The sequence below is a fragment of the Neolamprologus multifasciatus genome, chromosome 5 (genome assembly GCF_963576455.1).
Source record: "Neolamprologus multifasciatus chromosome 5, fNeoMul1.2, whole genome shotgun sequence".
Lineage (NCBI taxonomy): Eukaryota > Metazoa > Chordata > Actinopteri > Cichliformes > Cichlidae > Neolamprologus > Neolamprologus multifasciatus.
The window spans coordinates 10,938,351-10,958,873 of NC_140443.1; the positions used below are offsets into that span (position 1 = coordinate 10,938,351).

The window sequence follows — 20,523 nt, forward strand, 5'->3', positions numbered from 1 at the left end:
CGTTATATTTTCTTGAGAACATCAAGACCGTCAACATCAAGATCTCCCAGTTTTTCTCATTTCATTTTGATATGCATTTGCAAAGATACGACACAAAAGATGCTACCTCACAATAGTAAAGCTGGTAAATTCTTCCAAAAATTCCTGGATCTGTTCCAAAGACAGTTCCTTTGACGCTGGGCCTCTAAAGACCTCAACTTTCATTACGTATTTCTTCAGATCTGTCCCTAACTTATTGAGTAATTCTGCAAACATGCATTATGGAGACAATAAATATTGAAGCACTCCTTTGACATTTATCATCTTGTTCTTACATCACTGTTTAAAACTCAAGGCGCTCTGTGCATCACCAGTCTTTTCCATGGAAGACAGAAAAGTACAGAAGCAGGCAGGTGAATCCATCACTTTGATGTTCACAGTAAAAAAACACAAGTACAAACCTGGTTCCAGGCTGGAGTATGAAATTTATTCGCAATGGCAGGTGACTTTGTTTACCATCTTAAGAGAACACAGTGTTGTGCACACTGATGAGATACCTGAGCTTGGCAGTCTGACCAACATAACCAATGCACACATTGACAACACGCTGGTCTCTGTACAAAACAATAGAAAACAAATGGGTTTAAGGCAAACCTTTACTGGTAACAATGAGAGATGTGACCTCACATCAGGAGCTATATATGTGTTGATGCTGAATCTCTCAGTCTCTAGTTACAGTACAAAACTATACAGTAGAATACTACACATGCGTATTAGCTCATCATCTCCTACATCAACGATCAGACACCAACTGCAGAATTTAGAAGGATAAAAATGAATATTACTAATAAAATAAATGTGACATTGAGTCAGTACTGTTCTTTATTGCACAACGTGCAGAATTTACAACTACAAAATCTGTTAAAAACAAATCAACAAAGAATGGACTCATCAGTGTTCTTCAAGACGCACTTCATCCAAACCGCAAAACCACCTCAGAATTTTCTGAGATTTTAATTTTTCTTTATGCCTTCAAAGCAAAACAGAAATATTAGAGAAGTTAAGGTTTTCTCTGTTTATCAACTTAGTTTTACTTTGCCCCAAAACTGAAGCTAGATTCTGATATTGTTAAAATGATTTTATTCTTTACAATTATGAATAAACTTAAACTTAATTTTTTTTGTTTTTACATTACATTACGTTTTAAATTTTACTTTGGCATTTCATTATGAAGTGATTAAATCCAGAAATATCTTAAAGCAGTTTACCTACTCATAGCTATTTTACCTATTTTCTACCACACCAAACTATTTTTATTGCCCAGCATTTTTTACGCAGCAGAAACTTTCAATGTATTTTTTAGAAAACATCCACTGAATAGAATTTTATTCTCAGTATTTCAAATTTTCTTCTTTCAGCACCTTTATAGTCGATTCTTTCCTCTGCCAGCAGTGTTGCTTTTCAGTATTTATTGTAGTTTTAGTCTCAGTATATTAAAGCTTTTCTTCTACATTAATTTCCCATTTAGACGAATTAATATAATTAATATTCACATTTTCTGACAAAAAGGGAATAACAACTTAAAATATACATTATATGAGCTGTCAAGACTTTAAATATGTGTTCCAACTTTCCCATTTTCCAACACATTATACACAAAACCTTTAAGCACTCTACCCTCACTCCAGTGTTTTTCTTTTAACCTTTATTTTCATTAAACCTCTTTACTCAAAATGACTTTATTTGCATGATATAAAAACACAATACACTGAGCCATAATATTTCATCTTAAGGCATTAGTGGACAATGGTTTGTGTGATTTTGGGTGAAGTGGTCCTTTAACACTTGTGTGTAGAAGGCTTTGTTTACATGAATCAATGGCCATCAGTCTCTTTTCATCCAGATAACACCACCACCGCTGCCCTGCACAAGAACTCATCCAGCTGAGACAATGACGCAGCTTGGAGGACAATGTACACTGAGAGCCTCTCAATTCAGTCAACATTTGGCATTGTGGGTCATTTCAAACACGGCGCAGAGGCAAAGCACAGTATCTGCAGATGGAAGTATTCAACAGAAAGTAAATAAAACAGGCACAAAATGTAAAAGCAAGACGCTAACCCCTGCTGTTAAGGACAAACATGAGCTCCACGTGAATACAGGCCGTCACTACAGGTCCTCTCCAGCAGCAGCAGCGATAAACACACTCTGAGGCGTAACAGCATCAGACGACGACGACGATGTGGAGGCAGAGCAACCAGCAGCCACATTTCAAATCAACACATTTTTATTAAGTTTGATCTGACTCAATCAGTCACCACCTTAAAAACCGTGACATCATCAGGTGACCTCACCTCCCGCACACTCACATGTGCACCTGTTCTGCTGAGGCAGGCGTGTGTTTTGGAGGAAACGTGATGTACTGTGCAGGCGGATGGTAACGCTGAACACACAGCAGTGATTCAGTAAAGTAGCTGCAACACACGAAGGACCATTTTTCATGTGTATGTTTCATTTTCACATTTTCTGTTATTCAAAACTGTTCTTTGACAAATACAGTGAAAGGGAAACTTAACCGACCTACTAACAAGCATAGTCTATGTCTCAAAGCCAGATAAATCATTAAAAATGAGCTAAACCGTTGCACTACTGGAACACACATGGAGTGCAGTTTTATTTTGACATGCTGCAGGGAATGCATCTAATATAGAGCACAAAATGCATGTTAATCTGTTTTTCAAAACAATACCACTCCCCCCAAATGCACCATTTCAACCTGATTTTTTTGCGAAAAGTACACAGGATAAAATGTTTCAGAAAAATAAACAAAAACAAAGAAGCAGGCGGATTATTTTTCTTATCATTGTGGAATTTGACACTTAAAAACAAAATAAACAAAAAACACCAATAAATAAAGCAGAGATCAGTAACAGAGTTGGATGAAATAAGTCTACTGCTTCACTCCACCTGTAGATGTTTTGATCTTTGCTCTCATCAACTAAAAAATGAGAAACTTGAGAGTTCATTCGTACATGAGGTCAAAAGGAGCTGACGGACCTTTCACTACAGCACACTAAACGACCTTTTGCCCTCGCCCACAGCCCCCTTTACGTTTACAATATAAATAAAAGAAAGCCTATACCCCGTAACAAAAGTACCAACTTCATGAGGACTATATTAGCAAAGAGCTTAACAAACAAACCAAAATCTCACCTGAACCTAAATCCAAAGTGCAAATTTAACCAAGAAAGTGGCAGTGAAATAATTTGCAGGCTTGTACAAAAAGGACGTTCTGATTTGCTTTAAACAGAAAAAAAAAGAAAGAAAGAAAGAAGTAACATGGGCATCAGGTTTCCTCCAAAACCACATTTTGCTGATGTAAAACAGCTGCACTGTTTTTGTGTAGGGGATGGAGTGTCTTTAAAAATCATACACATGAAGGAAGGTTAAATAAATGTGTCAAAGAAGGATTTTTAACTTAAAAGAAAGCACAGACACTGTAACAGTTTGGTATTTACAATAGCAAAAAGGTAAAGTTACAAAAATTATAATCATGAAAAGCAAAGAGAACGATTCGGTTCCTATACATTTTCTTGCACGTGAACAGTTAAAACACGCTGTAAGTTTCTGTCGTTGAGCATACTGAGTAGCACCTGTACTCTCCTGAATATCTGCTCTTTGCAACCGTAAGTTTGTCAGAAGATTTCTTAGTACTGGAGCAGAAAATGAAACTGGTATAAATGTAATTCTGCACTGGTGAAAAACAGACAATGACAGTAATATTCCAGTATCTTAATATATATTATTTGTCCTGACATTCAGTTGGCAGAAGCACACAGTTTACACCACGTCACCCACCCTTGCGTCTCTACGTGGAAAACAGAGGGAAGAAAAGGTGAGTGCAGCTAACAGGAAGGGTGCAGAGTCAGTAATGGCCGGCGTGTCCTCAGTGAGGAGCTGAGCCGAGGACTGAACAAGGCTTGATTTTGAAAACAAAAATGTGAAGATGGCAGGCAATCTGGTTGCAAACACTGACACAGTAACGCACCAAGTCAAACAAGGAAAGGATCTGCGGGAGAGAAAGAAACAAGGTCACTCTTTAAAAGCAGAAAAACAGGAGCTTAACACACTGCGGAAACCCACTGATGCCAAGAAAATGAAAACTAGATACTGATATATGGGCTGGCCAATTAAGCCACGTTTAAGATATTCCAGCATGCGCCCATACGACCCTTTGATAAATCATGGTAGCACTTTTTATGATAGCTCAGCAGCAGTGTTGTCATAAGGAGAAAACAAGAAGATAATTCAGAACCTGCAAGTTATTAAAACTTATTTACCACATAATATGTAAATAATTAAGTAATATCTTGTATCAGCACTGGGTTTAGATGAGTAATATTACACTGTAAGTTATGTGATGTGGAAGCAAATGTATGGCTATGAAGCAAAACCAACAGGTAACAGTGGTATAATACTGATACTGGTATACTGGCCATGCATACTGTGTGTTGTGACGAATGCTGGGGACATATGGTAGGACTAATTCCAGCATTATAACACAGTAATAGTCTCCTAATATGTTGAAACACCAATAAATACTTTGTCATTATTATGAATTAATACCACTTTAAAGCCAGCATACAAGAAAATTAAATGGACAGATGTTTCCATTTTATTCTAAAAGATTTTAAAGACGATACTGATTACTAACTGGTTTCCTCAAAATCATGCATGTTTCCACATTATCCCCCCAGTTCCTGACACCTTATTACAAAATCACATAAACTTCAGTGTAACATTGCTCAGCTAAAACCACTGTTGATACAAGACGATTAGTTGGCTTTTACTCAAGCATTTAATTGGTAATAACTTCTTGTTTTCACCTTATTAGCCCACTATTACCACATTATTATTATTATTATTTTTACAGAGCTGCAATAACAAATGCAACCAAAATTATAAATATATAAAAAATATCTGCTTGGGTCCATCGGATACAAATCTGTTTCTACTTGTTTTTTTGTCTTGAAGGACAAAACTGGTTTATTTTAAACTTAAAGTTAGATATATTTAATTTTACGGACTTACGTTTTGTTTCTAGGGATGATTTGTATTTGAAGTATGCCAGCAATTCATTAAGTGATGTGGTTTGTCTTTGTTAACAAGCATAAATGTTTGGGCTAATTTAGAAATAACATCATTGTTCATTTATAACAGTCTTGACACTGCCTGGTGGTGCAGACTGAAGCAGGGTTTTCGCACTGAACACCAACTTCACTTATTGCTTCGTACCCTTACAGGCAACAATGGGCTTCCATACAGCACAGACACCATCAGTAAGAAGGTGTAACAACTATGGATTAAACAGCAACAATAACTGACTGAAGGTGATACTGTGACTGTCAGAGTAGGAAAAACACAAAGATATAAACACTGAATTCTAGACCTGCCAAAGCCTGGACATGACCCAGCTAAATGGAACACATCCATCACTCATATTATTAGTTACCTCTGTGATTTTCCAGCTTTTCAAAGTAAAAATGTCATGACCACATTTATCCAAACTTTGCATCGTGCGTACTTACCAGTGCAATCCAGAGCACCAGGTACTCATCAATAAAACTATTGAAATACTGATCCAGGAACAGTAGTCCTGGTCCCAGGAAGGCTAAATCGTGGAGATGCATCTCACTTTTTGTCATATGTGCTACCTGTACACAAAGATCACACACAAACACACACACACAGTTTCAATTAAACAGTCATCTCTGCAAGGCACTGGAGTTGTTTGAAGTTTCAATTTTCTACATAAATTGCATCAAACTTCCTCTGTTACAGTTTGATGTGGTGGCCTGCCTAATGAATCTTGGATGCATCTTAAATTATTGGGGAGTTTTCCCACCCCATCTCTGTCCTAATTTTAGCAGATGAGAGGCAGCATCTCTCCACTTTGAGCAGGAAAGGAAGACAGTTTTAAACATGAGCAGTTCAGAAGTCTCTTCCTGGGGATGTTTAGACTCTTGAATCCCCCCCCCAAAAAAGAAAAAAGATGTATTTATTTTTTGTGATAATTATTTGTGGCATTTGTGAATCTTAATGCTATTTTGAAACCTGTATTTATAACTTTTTGTTATGAAGAGCACTAACAAACATGTTTTTTAATGCCAGCAGAAACTCGAGGTCCAGTAGAAAACCTGGGTGAGAACGAGGAGACAACATGCAAAGTTCACTCCAAAGCCCCCTGCCTGGATCTGAGTCCCTTTTGCTGCTGTTGGCAACAATGTCAGCAACCAAGCAACTATGCTGTTAAATGTTTTTGCAGTGAGCTACATCAAACGCTACCTTGTCTGCTCCAATAGCTCAGCTTTAAAATGACCTGCAACTAAATCAAAGCAATAAATTAAACTGAGAGTCAAATGTTGAGTTTTTATGTTAAGTTTCAACCGTGTTTCATGATTGTTGATGGAAAGCGGCTGAAAAGCCAACAGTGTAAATTAGAGAAACAAACAATCCTGTTTTTATCCTCCTGCAGTGTCTGCAGTGTTTTGGATGCTGTACCAAAAACCTGGAAGTAGTTTTACTGGTTGGCAGTCTTTGTCCTTACGTACAGCTATGAGCTGTGGGTAGTGACGGAAAGAATTACACACTAAAACAAGTGGTGGAAATTAGCTTCCTCATTGTCTGGGCCCTCAGAGATAAAGGAGTTTGGTTATTTGGGAAAGGCTCAGAGTAGAGCCACTAATCCTCAACACCAAAAGGAGTTAGGTGTGGTGTTTCGACATGTTGAACAGAGAAGAGACGTCAGGGCAGAGCCAGGATAGCCTGGAAAGATCATGTCTCTCAGCTGGCTTAGGAAAAATAGCTAAGTTTGTCAGCATCTATGCTTTTTCAGGAATCCTTTCCCAATGATTATTATTTCATTGATAAGCTGAAGTAAAGCTGAAACGATTAAATAAGCACGTTAGCTACCTCATGTCTATTCACAGCTTACACTGATAGCATGAGGTTTACAAAGTGAAAAATATAAGCTTTTTTTGGTTTGTTGATGGAACTATTCAAACAGTTTTATCCTACTTTCAGTATTTATGCTAAGCTAGGCAAATCACACCTTTGATGCTCACAAGTAAAACTTGCAAAATGTTAAAACCTTTTTTGAACACTGAGCATCGTTCATCCTCTCCAGACTATCTTTATGCAGGATATCAGGAATAACAACCGTGAAAAACACAACGCGCAACCATAATTCAGTAAATATAACCTAATGATGATTATAAAGAGAGAAAAAAAAAAAGTATGTTTGACTTACAACTAATTTATTGGTGATTTTGGCCGAGACAAAGCCAAATGCCAGGATATAAAGACATGGATGATTTTCAAAGAGCTGGACAGCAGACTTTTTGTATATCATCATCGCCAAAATTATGACTGAACCAATATGTAAGACTGGAGAGAGGACACTGGTTCCCTGCAAGACAAGGGAGGAGAAAAAGACAATTAATATCAGTGGAAATCGACAGAGGAGCTGCTCAGGTACAAAAAACTGTAACACAAACTAAAGCTAGCCTAACAATGCTTTTATTCTGAACGGAAATCAAACTTTATTCACCAGAATACTTCTGCACCAGAAGAACAGCTAAAAGGCTTCTAATGCATTACACATATACACTTAACTGATCATACAGAAAATGTAAACCCTTGCTTATCCCTCATATCACTATTGCCAAAATGCTGACCAAAGCACTGCACCACAAAACCGGTGGGCCATTTGTGTACTGTTTGTCTGTTATTTGTAATGTTGTTTTGCTAAAATCTCATGTTTACATTACATATTTTTCTACAGATATCCATTAACATAGGTTTCAGCTGTACGTACTCTGCTACATAAGACACAGCCTGCAGATCAAGTTCCCCCTGTGTGTAAATTACCCCATCATCTGCTATGTAAAAATAGGCTGTCAAGCTGGTCAAAACACTGGGCGGTTCTCATAAGGCACCAGGGCAGAACTGTGCAGCGCATCAGTCAAAAAGAGGCATTACAAACCAGGACAGGACACTGAGGGCTTACTGCTATTGTGGATCCGTTTTTGCCCACACCTCCTGTGAAAATAACTCTGAAATAATTGGTGCAGGAGAAGATGGCTCCTAACAAAGTGCAGATGGCAGGAATCATTTTCATCTGGATATTTAGGATCGGAATCTGGAATTCGAGACATTGACATGGAAATCTTAGATGTTTTTATGCAACACAAAGTCATCAAAACAAATCCTGATCAGACAGACAATTTGCATTTTTGTACTTTGAGAGCACAGTCACTACACCACCCTCATTTAAACCACCATGACTAATGTTAGAGACTACTAAAAGGCACTTACTTATAACAATTACAGTAAAACAGTTTAAACATGACTGTTAGAGCAGCATTACTGTAAAATGATCAAGTTAAACGTCATGACATTACAGTCTCATTGTCATTGGTTCCAATTTCTTCAGATTAAGATCAATCAGAATTACCAGTGACTGCCAAAAAGCAGATCCTCCCACGGCGGCCAGCAAATACACGATTATAATGAAGATTTGCACCTCAGTCACATCAATGCTGAGTGGGAGGAGAAAGCAGAGAGTTTACGGTGAGGATTAGTGACGTATAACAGCACACAGTCATCCTGCAGCATTCCTCCACAACACGCTGCCGGACACGGAGCCCATTCTTCTGCTCAACACGTTTGATTTGGAGGTTAAAAGGTGCGATCAGTAATATTTCACTGGCTCGGTCAACAAAAGGACGAGTTTTGTTAGCAGAGTGAGTCACTCCCCTGATCTCTTTGACTTGAGCAAGTTTACTGCAGGGCAAACTGTGACATGGGTCTAGTAAACGTCACTAGGACATCAGGTTTGATGCATGTAGACAATACCCGAGCAAGGCTGCAGTTTCTCTGCTGCTCGTTTCCTCCTTATCTGCTTCTTGCTGTGATCGTGGTGACAGCTGAAGTTTGTCTTATATTTTGATTATGAAAACCATCTGATAACATGTTTTCATTTATTATTGGCTCCAAAGCTGACAGTCTGTCTTGGGATATACAGCACTGTGCGAAAGTCTGAAGCCACCGCTCATTCGTTCATGCTTTGCTTCCAAGAAGCCAGATTTAATTGTTTTGTAAGCGATGTTGAGCAGTAATTCTACAAGTTTTCTGAGGGTCTTTCAAAGTTTTTCCTTTTGACATTGGCTGCTTTTTCCATTCATTTTCATTTCAAGTCCTTCCACCTGACCATTTCCAGGACTTTCTTTTATTAGTTTTTTTAAGCTACTAAAGACTGACCTATGAATCATTACAGGATAAAGGCACCCAACTCAAGAGCTAAACCAATGTTTTGTCTACACATAACAGAGACTTTGTGACTAGCAGCCTGTTGCAAAAAGCATGTTATGTTTATACCCAAAGAGCTGTTAGCTGAATAAATTGGCATCTGTCAGCTTGGTGTGCAGTGTGTCTTTAAAGATTTTGAGGAAACTAAACTGGAGTACAAAAGACGATGTGGGAGGACTAAAAAAACAACAACAACAAAAAAAACCTGTGTAGAGCAGACAGACAGGATCTGAAAGTCATGTTCTTAAGAAGCGAAAAAAACCCATTAAAGAGAGCTGCATCTGGTCCCTTCAGTTAATACACTCTTATACTGCTTCATCAAAAATAGTCTCAGTGGAAAGGTGGCTGTCAAGCCATTCTCAGACTGACATATGCCTAATTACACAAGTCATTGGCTGAAAATCAGTGAGAACGGGTCTTAGAGTGATAAGTCCAAGTTTTAAAGTTTTGGTTCATTGCCCATATGTTACGGTTGACATGAAGAGAGAGGTACAACAGAGAACGTGTACAGCCACTCTGTAAAACCAGGTGGAGGCTCTGTTATGGCCTCTAATCAAAATATTTAGTTTATAAAAATGTAAACGCATAAAGTCCTTCTTAACAAAAGTTTGAAACTAAAATCCTATAAATGTTATATTTGACAGATGAAAGCTAGCTGCCCAATTGCTTCAGCTGATGCTACTCAGAGCCATATTTTACTGACCGCACCTTCAAGCAGAAATGAGTACGAGCTGATCTGACCATGTGACTCCATGCAGGTCAGAGTTCACTGTGGAAGCGGACAACAGTGAGCCATGCAGGCAGCAGCCAGAAAGTTTACCATCACGCTCCACAGGCAGGGACCCACAGTGGCTGTGAGCATCTGTAATCCTGCTAGACAGAGCTGCACCTCTGTTATATCAAATCTACACACAGAACACATCCACATTTACTGCGGGTCACCTGAACATGTAAATGCTGTGATCTAATGACAAGACTAAACCTCAGGTCTAATTAACTTGCTGCACCTTTTATTAACTTTTTCAAAGCTTTGGACTGAGTTCCTGAAAAACCTGTTTATGACTACCTCACAGGTTTCAGTAGGTAAAGTCAGGAGGTGATTCAAAATGACGACATTCTTTCTATACTAATAGTCCATTCTGCCTAATATGAAGATGTTGGCTTTAAAAATCAATCACGTAAATCTAATATTTGTGTTCAAAGAAAAATCAGTGTTTATATTTATACAGAAAGTGTTCAATAAGAGTGAGAGTGCACATAAAGGTCAAGTAAACAACTAGAACTTTTCAGGGTTTTCAATTCTTAAGTTAGTCACCATAAAATTTTAATGTCACCCTCATTTGTAATAAAAATCAGAGATTATTGGTTGACAAACTGAGCAATTTACTACTAATAATAAAAAACTCAGACTAGTTTAACAGCCAGAAAAACATCTGAAACCTAACAGATTGAATTAAACAGTCTCTACAGCTGTTGTGTGTGTTTAAGTACCATTTGAGACTTAACAACATCCTTTGATAATGAAATCCTATGAATTGTGCAGCCATTTGAGTCATGCGTAATATTACGCATATAAAATGCCAGAATACACAAAGCTGTGCTAATGTTAGCTGTGCTAATGTTAGCTGTGCTAACTTCAGCAGCCTTTGTTGCTTTCAGTTTAAAATTTTGCATAACTGTGTAAAATTGGCCTGGCTTCATGGCAAAACATGGAATAGTTACAGCAACTCAAGTAAATCGAGTTCATGGCCATGAGTTGTCCTGTCAGGAAGTATTGCCTAAACCTAGCAGAGTTTTTTTTTTTTAAATAATTAGGAACACCATTAAAACAGCACAAATGTTTTGAGGTAATCTGTCTGAACTTCAACTACTCCAGCCTCCAGATGTGGACATTTATTAATCCTTTAAATCCTACATAGAGCAATTCTATGTAGATAGACATGACAGAAGAAATGAGACTGACAAAAAATGTAAAATGAAAAAACAAAATATAAAACAAAACAGAAAAGGAACATTTGCACCCAGAAGTAAGAATCGATAGACTAAAAATGTATTTCATGAACAGCAGTGAGGCTGTGATTGCATATTGTAAAGTGGTTGCATATTTACCCCCCCCCCTGGTCTTAAGACGACTACGTGTGTTGACAGATAAGAAAAATGGCTGCAAACTGTTCTCTTAAAGAAGAAAAGGAAAATACGCAGTTTTTATCGACTCACATCCCAAAGCGCAGCGTTCCTGACACATATGTTTGCCAGTGTGCACAGTAGAACATAAACATCCCGGCAAAGCAGCAGAAGAACATCCAGTCTGGGTTGGTGCCCAGCTGCGCTGCTATACTGGTTCCCAACACCACAAACACTGCAGAGAAAAAACACACAGATTGTTCACTGAGCTTCAGATTTTCTGAAACACAGAATCAAACAGGATGTAAACTGACCGGTGGAGAGGGAGTCACAGCCGTGGTCAAACAGCTCACCCAGCGGAGAGCTGCTGTTAGTGCGTCTGGCCTGCTTCCCGTCGATGGCGTCCAACGACTGGTAGATAAACAGACCCACCGCACACAACAGGTATGCCCAGAGAGGAGCCTGGAGCAAAAAACACAAATAATCACATGAAGAAGAGGTCACTCTATGGTGATGCTCACGAACAGGTGCAGTCTAAGGCAAATTTTACATGCCGTGGCTGGTGGAGGATTGGGCAGCATGAACATGATGGTTTCTTTCACCTCATTAACATACATAAACACAGAGACTGCAATTGTTAGGGTTGTGCTAACACCTTTCATAACGAGTACTGTGGTGCAGGTGAAAGAGGAACTGGGTGGGGAGTTTAGTTCCTACTATGAAGTAAAGGCTTCAGTGTAAGGCCTTGTTCACATACAATGATGAATGAATGATGTAGATTAATTAACTGAGCGGAAATGAACGGAGATCATCTGAACAGTCATTAAAATTTTTTGCCTTTAGGCTTGTAGTTGTCTCTCTCATTCAAGTCTTTACAGACAAACGCACTCAAATCAGAATAATTTATTAAACCCTAAGGAAACTGGAGAAACAAAAGCACCTGTGCAGTTTCTAATGTAGCAGCAGACAAAAATAATCTCACTTTCTTCCTCTCATTGTGAGATTTGATATTTCAATGTAGCTGAAACGCCCACAGATGACAGAAGCAGCAGCAACATGTCAGTGCTGGCTGCAAGAACGTCAGTTGCCTTTTTACTCCCCTCTGTCACCCAAATAAATATCACCAGATTTAAAAAAAACAATATATACGGTAGCTGCAGTAATTACAGGAGCTCTCATATATTTGAGTCCTAAGAGCTCACATATGAAAGTCAACAGTTTTTGTTGGAGGTTGAAGGTAGTTCCAAAGGAAAATCACTGGTATTCAGGTATGTGGACTTTCCAGACCAACCAGGAGGTTTTCAGTGGAAATTAAATACAGTTACAGTCCGATGGGTTAGCATTACAAAGACTAAAAGATCATTACAAAGCTGTCTACATGGATATAAGCCAGAGCAAGTGACATGTCTTTATGATTTGATTCATTCATGCAGACCCTTTGTCAACAAATTAAGTCAGCTCAAAGTGACTTTATCCAAAACATGCATTTAATACTTATTACCCTGTTTAATAAGGATATTGATAACCATTTATAACCTCCACAAAAAAAAATGAAATCGTGACCAAGCAGCAACCTCAGCATCTGAACAGCAAAGTTAACACCAAGAACAAAAAAGACTGCAGTCCCTCTAATGGCCACTTGAGGCTGACCCTCAAACTTCATCAACCCCATAGATTCCCATGTTAAAATGTCCAACTTTATAGAATTAATAACCACATTTATATTATTTTTCTGTTGTTTTTTTGAAAGTTCTCTCCATCCTGTGTTCAATTAACATCATTTCTGCCTCCAAAAAAGCAACACTGAGGCTTAAATGTGCAGAAACACACGGACAACACCACAGTGCCAATGTTTTTCTTTTATATACACGAATCTAAAAGCATCTTTACCAACACTGCTTTCAATCATGAGTTAACTGATGATTTTCTTATTACACTTTTCTTTCTCCGAGCTCTTCTGATGTTTCACATTAAAAGCCTTCCAGCAGCTCCGATGACCTAATCTTACTACTTTGATATCTGGTTATGTTTTAATATAAAACATTGACAGAAAATAACAATAACAGTAGCGCTGTAGCTATGGACCTCATCCTCTTTAAGATTATCGGCTAACCTGCTCAGTGGCAGTTGGGCAGTAGTAGACGAGCACGAGGGTGGTGAAGACATTGGTGGCCAGGCCAATGATGGTGATGAGATTGGGTGCAATCCAGGAAGGGACACGTCCTACCAGCCATTCCCAGTAGCGCTGCATTAGAGGCTCCAGCAGGGAGCGTCCAGCACTGCTGTACCTGCAGGAATGGGCAACAGGTAGCAGCAGTTAAGACACAGAGGAGCGACAGATATGAATGTTTACCGACTTTTACGAGGGCTTGACAATTATTAACTGTGTTTAAATATATCTCACCAAGCTGTAGAAACAGAGTTACAGCTAGAGTTTCTTGAGTTTGTGAGCTGCAATGAAGAGTTATCATCAAAGTACTCAATGAAGGTTAATGCTCCAATCAGCACGAGAACAAAACACAAAAATCTCATCCAGACAAATGGGACGCTACATTATATGGCTTATGGTTGATCTAAAACATTTTGCTTTAGTACATAGGTGTTTCGTCAAATACATGAATATTTGTTATAGTTTTACATTAGTCTCGGACGGTTAAAAGATGGTCGATTTGTTCCTCCTCGTGCTTGTTTAAGTCTCATTAGCAGCTTGTAGGAATACTTCAAGTTTGGTGCTGCTAAAGGAGGTTCTGTGAGTTATAAACTGAAGAGTTCACCTACTTTTCTCAGCTTGTGCTCTAAATTATAACTAAATACATTCTAAAAAGACTTAAAAGTACAATTTCATTTCTATAGTACCTTTCAGACAAACATAACAAAAACCCTTCATAGATAAATACCATAGACACCAAATAGCATCATTAAAAACTTTAAACCAATAACCATAAGTCCTCTGAATTCAGAGGTGGCTGGCGGCCAGTCCTTTAAATGTTAAAATGTTTAAGATGTTTTCAGATTTAATAATAGAAACATTACCTTAAACTCCATTTGGACGGATTTTTAATGTTCTTAATCACGTCACTGCAAGAAATTCCAGCACCGTTTCACCTCCTACACATTTTAGATAACACACTGTGGCTGCTTCTTTAAGACTGCTATTATATGTGTAAATCCAGTTAACAGTATCATTAGCCAATTTATCTTAACAGCCTAATTTAACATCTTAAAAATAAATAAAATCCCAGCTGCTTAGGCCCAAGAGGGGATCAATTTCACCCCATCGGGCTTGTAACACCCTGATGGAAACACTAAAGATGATAATGAAGATGTCGGTTTTGCTAGCTCATTAGTCTCAGACAAGACTAATGGCTTCAAAATAACAGTTCACCAGAACTCTGTGGTTAAACTCAAACAATGTTGTTAACTTATTTGGATTAAGTTCTTAAATTCAAACAAGTACTTTTGTTGAACTTTTTTTAAAATTTTGAAATGACTTCCTGTTTAACTGGGAAGACTATGTTTTCACTTCTGATGTATTATTTGACCTTAAATTAAACAGAGTGATAATAAGGTTTTTGACTCAACCCGACCGGTGAGTCTGAGAGGGAAACACGAAGAAGGGAAGGAAAACAAAAACTCAGCACAAGCTGCTACAGGCCTGATCTGTTAACAGTAACATAGCTTGTCAATCCTGACATACCAGCAGTTTCTTTCCTAAACCAATCATAACTACGTACATCTGTTATCCATTAATGTAACACTATTTTTGAATTACATATTTCAATAACAGAGAGCGCTAGCACAAATCTTGACAAATATAAGCTTAAGTCACAAATTTTCCTGGAGAAATCGGGTTTAATTTAGGAGGTATTGTGTCTGAGAGGCTGTGGGAATCATTTCATTTTTTTTTCACGTTGAAACAAGTCTGTGAGAACACTTGGTGCAGGCAAGTCATGTTTCATGCTGTGGAGACCACAAACACAGACCTGAAGCTAAAGTCTCTACAAAAAATTATTACAATTTGAGTCACTATGCTAGCTATAAATATGAACTGGAAACTGATCTTGTAGACAAGGGCTGAGGACTCAGCTCCATTCTCTTCAGACTGTTAAAAGGCAACCTATTATAGGGCCAAAAATGATACTGTCTGAGATAAATGAGATGATTATTTAACACAATTATTTCTGGACTTTGGAAAAATGACAGTTTTATTACGGTTTGAAAAAGAAGAAATTTAGATTTCCTTGAACTTTCATTTTATTTTAATCAAATAAACCCATTAAATAAATGTGAAGTTAAAAAACGCTGCCACACTTTTTTAATATTTGGTGTAGAGGAGCATCTCGTGACTCAGTGTCAGCCCTCTTCTGACTGGATGCCCCTAACAAAAAGATTTGAACACTGCATCTGCGCGCATGAGATGATCATATTATGACTACACCCTCTCTTTGAAATCATACACAGCCAAGAGTAGAACAAAAAACTGAGCATGTGCTTTTAGCTCACAGGGATTACTGTAGAAACGCTCACCTCCTTATTTGAAATCTTTGCTCGTTTTTTATACAAGCATCCAGTAATGCAACAGTACACATCTGACATAAAATAGATTTCCCACATTTCACTGTCTTTTCACTCCACTTACTAACACTTTGTTTTCCTGAGTTCAGCGTACACAGCAGAAACCTGCATTACCTGTGCTCCTCCAGTCTCTTGAGTTGGTGTCGAGACAGGGGGGGTGAGGGCAACTCAATCAGCCTGCGCAGGACTCCAGGGGACAGCCAGCAGGTTGCCTCCATGCCCATGCCGTGCCCGGGGTCTTTGTCCCGGCTAAGGCCTCGGCGAGTACGCAGACCCCCCCCTTGCTGCTGCCCCGTGGCGCTCATGAAGCCCTGCTTCCTGCTGGTCTGGTCCCTGATGGCTCTACCTCTGCCACTGCCACTGCCCTGCCCGTGGGGCTAAAGATCCACAGTGAGGCCGGATGATGCCTAAGAAGAAAAACCCAACATCATAAAACTGCCCTGTGGAAATATCTCAGCAAAAAGAAAAAAAGAATGCAGCTCCTAAAATCCCAAAAAACAATTTCAGAGGCTACAACTAAAATTATTATTATTTTATAATTATTTTATAATTATTCTTCTAGGCTACTTGTTATACATCAATGTTAAATCTGGTGCTTAAGAACTTTCTCTAACAAATCCTTCAATTGGAAAAGCTAAAACTTGAAAACAGCTAAAATTTAAAAAATAATATACTTTTTTTTTTAACTAAAAAAAATGAATTCACTTCACTAATACCAAGAGCCACATGGGAATAGTGCATGACCAACTGCAACTGTTATTGATGGCATAGGTTTTTTTTTTCCTGCTTGAATAATTTTAGTGAACATTTACCTATTTTAGGTAAATGAAACACTTACTATGCCCTAGTTTTAGCATAAAGTCAGACAAAGGCTCCTGCAAAGTGAGCTGTCAAAAGCCTAAACAACCAACCTCCCAAATACCTCTATAGCCCTGTTGCACTATGGAAATGTGGATGCAATACTCTTGAAAGTGAAAGTGCAATGCAGATATCTGCAGCTCCTGTAACACCCACATAGACATGCTCAAGACTGGTTAAAGAATGCAAGTCTGACGCCATGTTTAACCAGTGCTAAGGCAACAAGTACAGTGGAAATGCATCAGTATAATAAAGGAGGGTTTGCGCCCCCCCCTCCTCCCCATGATCCTGTCTCTATCAGATGAGTAGCATGGTGACAAAAAGCTCTTTTACACTTCACCCATTTCTGTTATTCATATTTTATAAACCTAAATTAATTACCACAAAGCCAAATAGGCTCATGTATTATTGTTTTAAAAATACAGGGGTAAAGTTGTGACAGCAGATGTTTGGGTTAATCAGCTGATCAATTATTTCGATGTATAATCAACATTAACTGACAGTTTCAATATGGAGAAAAGAGCCATTAGCAGATCAATAGAGACGAAACTCTGACTAAGTCTCTGTGATGCAGGCCCTGAATGCTAATGCTGATAGCACAAGTTCACAGCAAGACTGCAGGTTTTAGGCAACTGACGTGGTGGAGCAGCAGCAGCAGCACTAACATAACCAGACTGGACTTACAGGGAAGTTAACTGCACGCTGTTACATCACATGTGAAGGAAAAAGGTGCACAATTATGGATTCAACATTTTCCTAGTACATACAGACTATTTAACACTTCTGTCAGTGCTAGACAAAGAAAGTTTTCCTTTTTGCAAATATTCAGGATATTATAAAAATTAACTAAGAACAGCAGAGATGCCTCAACAGCATGTCAGGCATCTCTGCGCCCACTGAATTTAAAACTGCCTGCGAGTTGTTGGTTTAGCGAAAAAACACACTTTTAAATGTGGCTTTGTTTAGACTCCTTAAGATTGATATTTTTGCTGTACAGTACAAGCAGTGCTTTTACATGAAAAAAAAACTTATATAAGCGTATATGTAATAGATGCCATAGTTGTAAGTAGGACTGGGCTATATCATACCGTTCACAGTAATACCGGTGTAATTTTGGGCAACGATAGGAAAATGAAATATCGCGATAGAATATGGGTTAAACGCGCATGCGCAGTGCTTAAGTTTACATACCAGAATTGGTTTGTAAAAATGCTGCAACTTCAGTGGTGTGAAACTGGTTTAGCTTTCGTCCGTCAGATACACAACAAAGCACTATTTTTGGTAGAGCATGCTAGCGGGCCGTCGTTATTACCGTGTTATTTGGAAAATACACTTTGCTAAGCTACGAACCCGCACCGCTTGATGGATTGTCGGAGCATTACGGCATTAGGCAGGCGTCTCGCGGAGTGATACGTACTGTGCTTCAACATAATATTACCGTAGTGTGTGTATAACCTCTTTTTAAGTTTTGTGGATATTATACATGGTTATCCTGAGGATATGTCGGCCAATTTCCACTGGAATGCCTTTTGGTTAAACTGTCAGCAAGGAATTTGCACTGTTACATTTATATATAACTTTAATGCACATAAAAAACAGCTGCTTGTTTAAGTGAAAATACATTGATGGGATTTTTTGCACTAATGAAGTTGTGGAGTTGTAAAGTATTTTGTCTAGTGTCAATTATATCGTCAGTTATATTGTTATCGCAAATTTTCAAATGTATATCATGATAAATATTTTTGGTCATATCGCCCTGCTCTAGTTGTAAGTTTCCTTGTGTTTTTGCAGGAGCAGATAGATGAGCCCATAACTACGATAATCTGTCTGAGCTTTTTAAAAAAAACAACAACCCTAGGAACGACCTAAAGCATGGATTTGGAGAGTTGTTCCTCCCCTACTCTAATGTATAAGCCCATCCATCCATCACCACTTGTTAGGAGTTAGGTCATAGAGACTGCAGCCTAAGCAAAGAAACCTAGACCTCAGTCTCACACAACAAGACATTGCTAGGCTTTACTGGGCCTGAACACCAAGGTGTTATCCCAGTAGGACATGCCCAGAACACCTTAGCTTCCTCATTTCGATGTGTAAGAGTAATGGCTCTTCTTTGAGTCCCTCCCAAATGACCGAACTTCTCACCCAGCCACCCTTTGGAGAAATCTCATTCCCACCACTTGTATCACTTGAATCATTCTTTCAGCTGGAGCTTGTTTCTCAACCAGGAAAGAGTGGAGTTCCCACTCCAGGTCAGGGATGAACTGCTGCCCCCAGTGAAGCAGTTTAAGTATCTTGGGGTCTTATACAGATATATATAGAAAATGCACACTGACAAGACATCCACATGACGACGTCATACGGAACATGACTCTCTGTATTGAGTTTGAAAAGACACTCCTGCAAAGAGCCACCCATTACAATCACAGGTGGATGTGAGTAATCAGCTTAATTACGCTCCCCATAATATTCTGAGATTAAAGGCAAGTTAAGACTCGTAACTGGGACAACAGGGCACATCTAAATTTCTGTAGTAACAGAGAAGGCCCATGTGTTGCTGATGACAGGACCCAGAGCAAAGAAGAAGAAAGATTAAATCAATAACGCAATATTTATTGAGACATTACTGACACTGACGGGTTAATTCGCGAGCGGTTGACGCTGCCGGTCATTAACCTCGTCTACGTTTCTAAACTACTTCTTGTGACTGTCACTTGAGCTGCTGACAAAGCTCGGAGGGCACCAAACAACCTGCTTCTTGAAACCTAGCACACTTGCTGTTAGCCCAGTCCCCATCAGTTAGCGTGTGCATTAGCTGGACTATCTGCAACGTTAGCGCAGCGAACGGTTACGGAACACTCATGTCAGGGTGGCAATATAAATTTACACACTTGCAGCAAGTTTATTGACTCTTTTTCATACTTATTTTGCTAAAGGCACCGGTGCATACTCAGCATATTGCCCAGATCAGACGGAAACTCATGGACCTCCCGTGGTGACTGCGGCTAGCCTAGCTAGCTAACCCAGACTGCTGGCAGGATGCTGAACGTAATGCCGACTGACCTGAGCGATTAAAGGACGAGAGTCGCGGACAGTCGAAGGGCCAGGTGGGAGTGCTTCAAGTCGACAGACAGCAACTTTCTGTCCTCGGTTAGCTTTGTGATTTCCCCTTTATGACTTGGAGTATCAAAACAAGCGTCTGCATCTGTAAGGTGGATCACCACGACCGGTGTCACTGTGGTTTGACACAGCAGGCTAGTTATCGTTAGCCATCACAGAAATCTCGCGAAGCTTCCTTTCGTAGTGGGTAAATTTTGCCCTGAATACATCTCACAGGCACACAGCCCGCTCAAACGCCCTCTAGTGTAGGGGTGTCAAGTTCGTTTAGTTCGTTGGCTACATACAGCCCAGATCTGATGTCAAGGTGGTCAGACTAACAAAACCACTGCATAAAAACACTCCACCAAAGGCTCCTATTTCCTTATAAAGAAGATTGTTTCTGCCAGGCAGATACGAGTAAAAATTTGAATTGTCATCTCTAAATTTTGAATATCGCAAAGTTTTGACTTGAGTTGGCTTTCAAGTAATTTGAAATTTGAAGATTTTTTTTAACAAAAATGG

At 38.9% G+C, this 20,523-nt stretch overlaps 1 protein-coding gene across 1 annotated transcript; it reads right to left on the minus strand.

The window, feature by feature from the left end:
* Positions 1-1,170: 1,170 nt before the first annotated feature.
* cept1b (choline/ethanolamine phosphotransferase 1b) lies at positions 1,171-20,194 on the minus strand. The gene is made up of 10 exons (XM_085161174.1): positions 19,966-20,194; positions 16,162-16,454; positions 13,586-13,760; positions 11,787-11,934; positions 11,566-11,707; positions 8,495-8,579; positions 8,048-8,179; positions 7,289-7,447; positions 5,568-5,693; positions 1,171-4,048 (listed from the first exon to the last, which is right to left on the minus strand). Exons 2-10 carry the CDS (start codon positions 16,350-16,352, stop codon positions 3,926-3,928), a joined length of 1,281 nt encoding a protein of 426 aa, XP_085017300.1. The 5' UTR covers positions 16,353-16,454; positions 19,966-20,194; the 3' UTR covers positions 1,171-3,925.
* Positions 20,195-20,523: the final 329 nt, after the last annotated feature.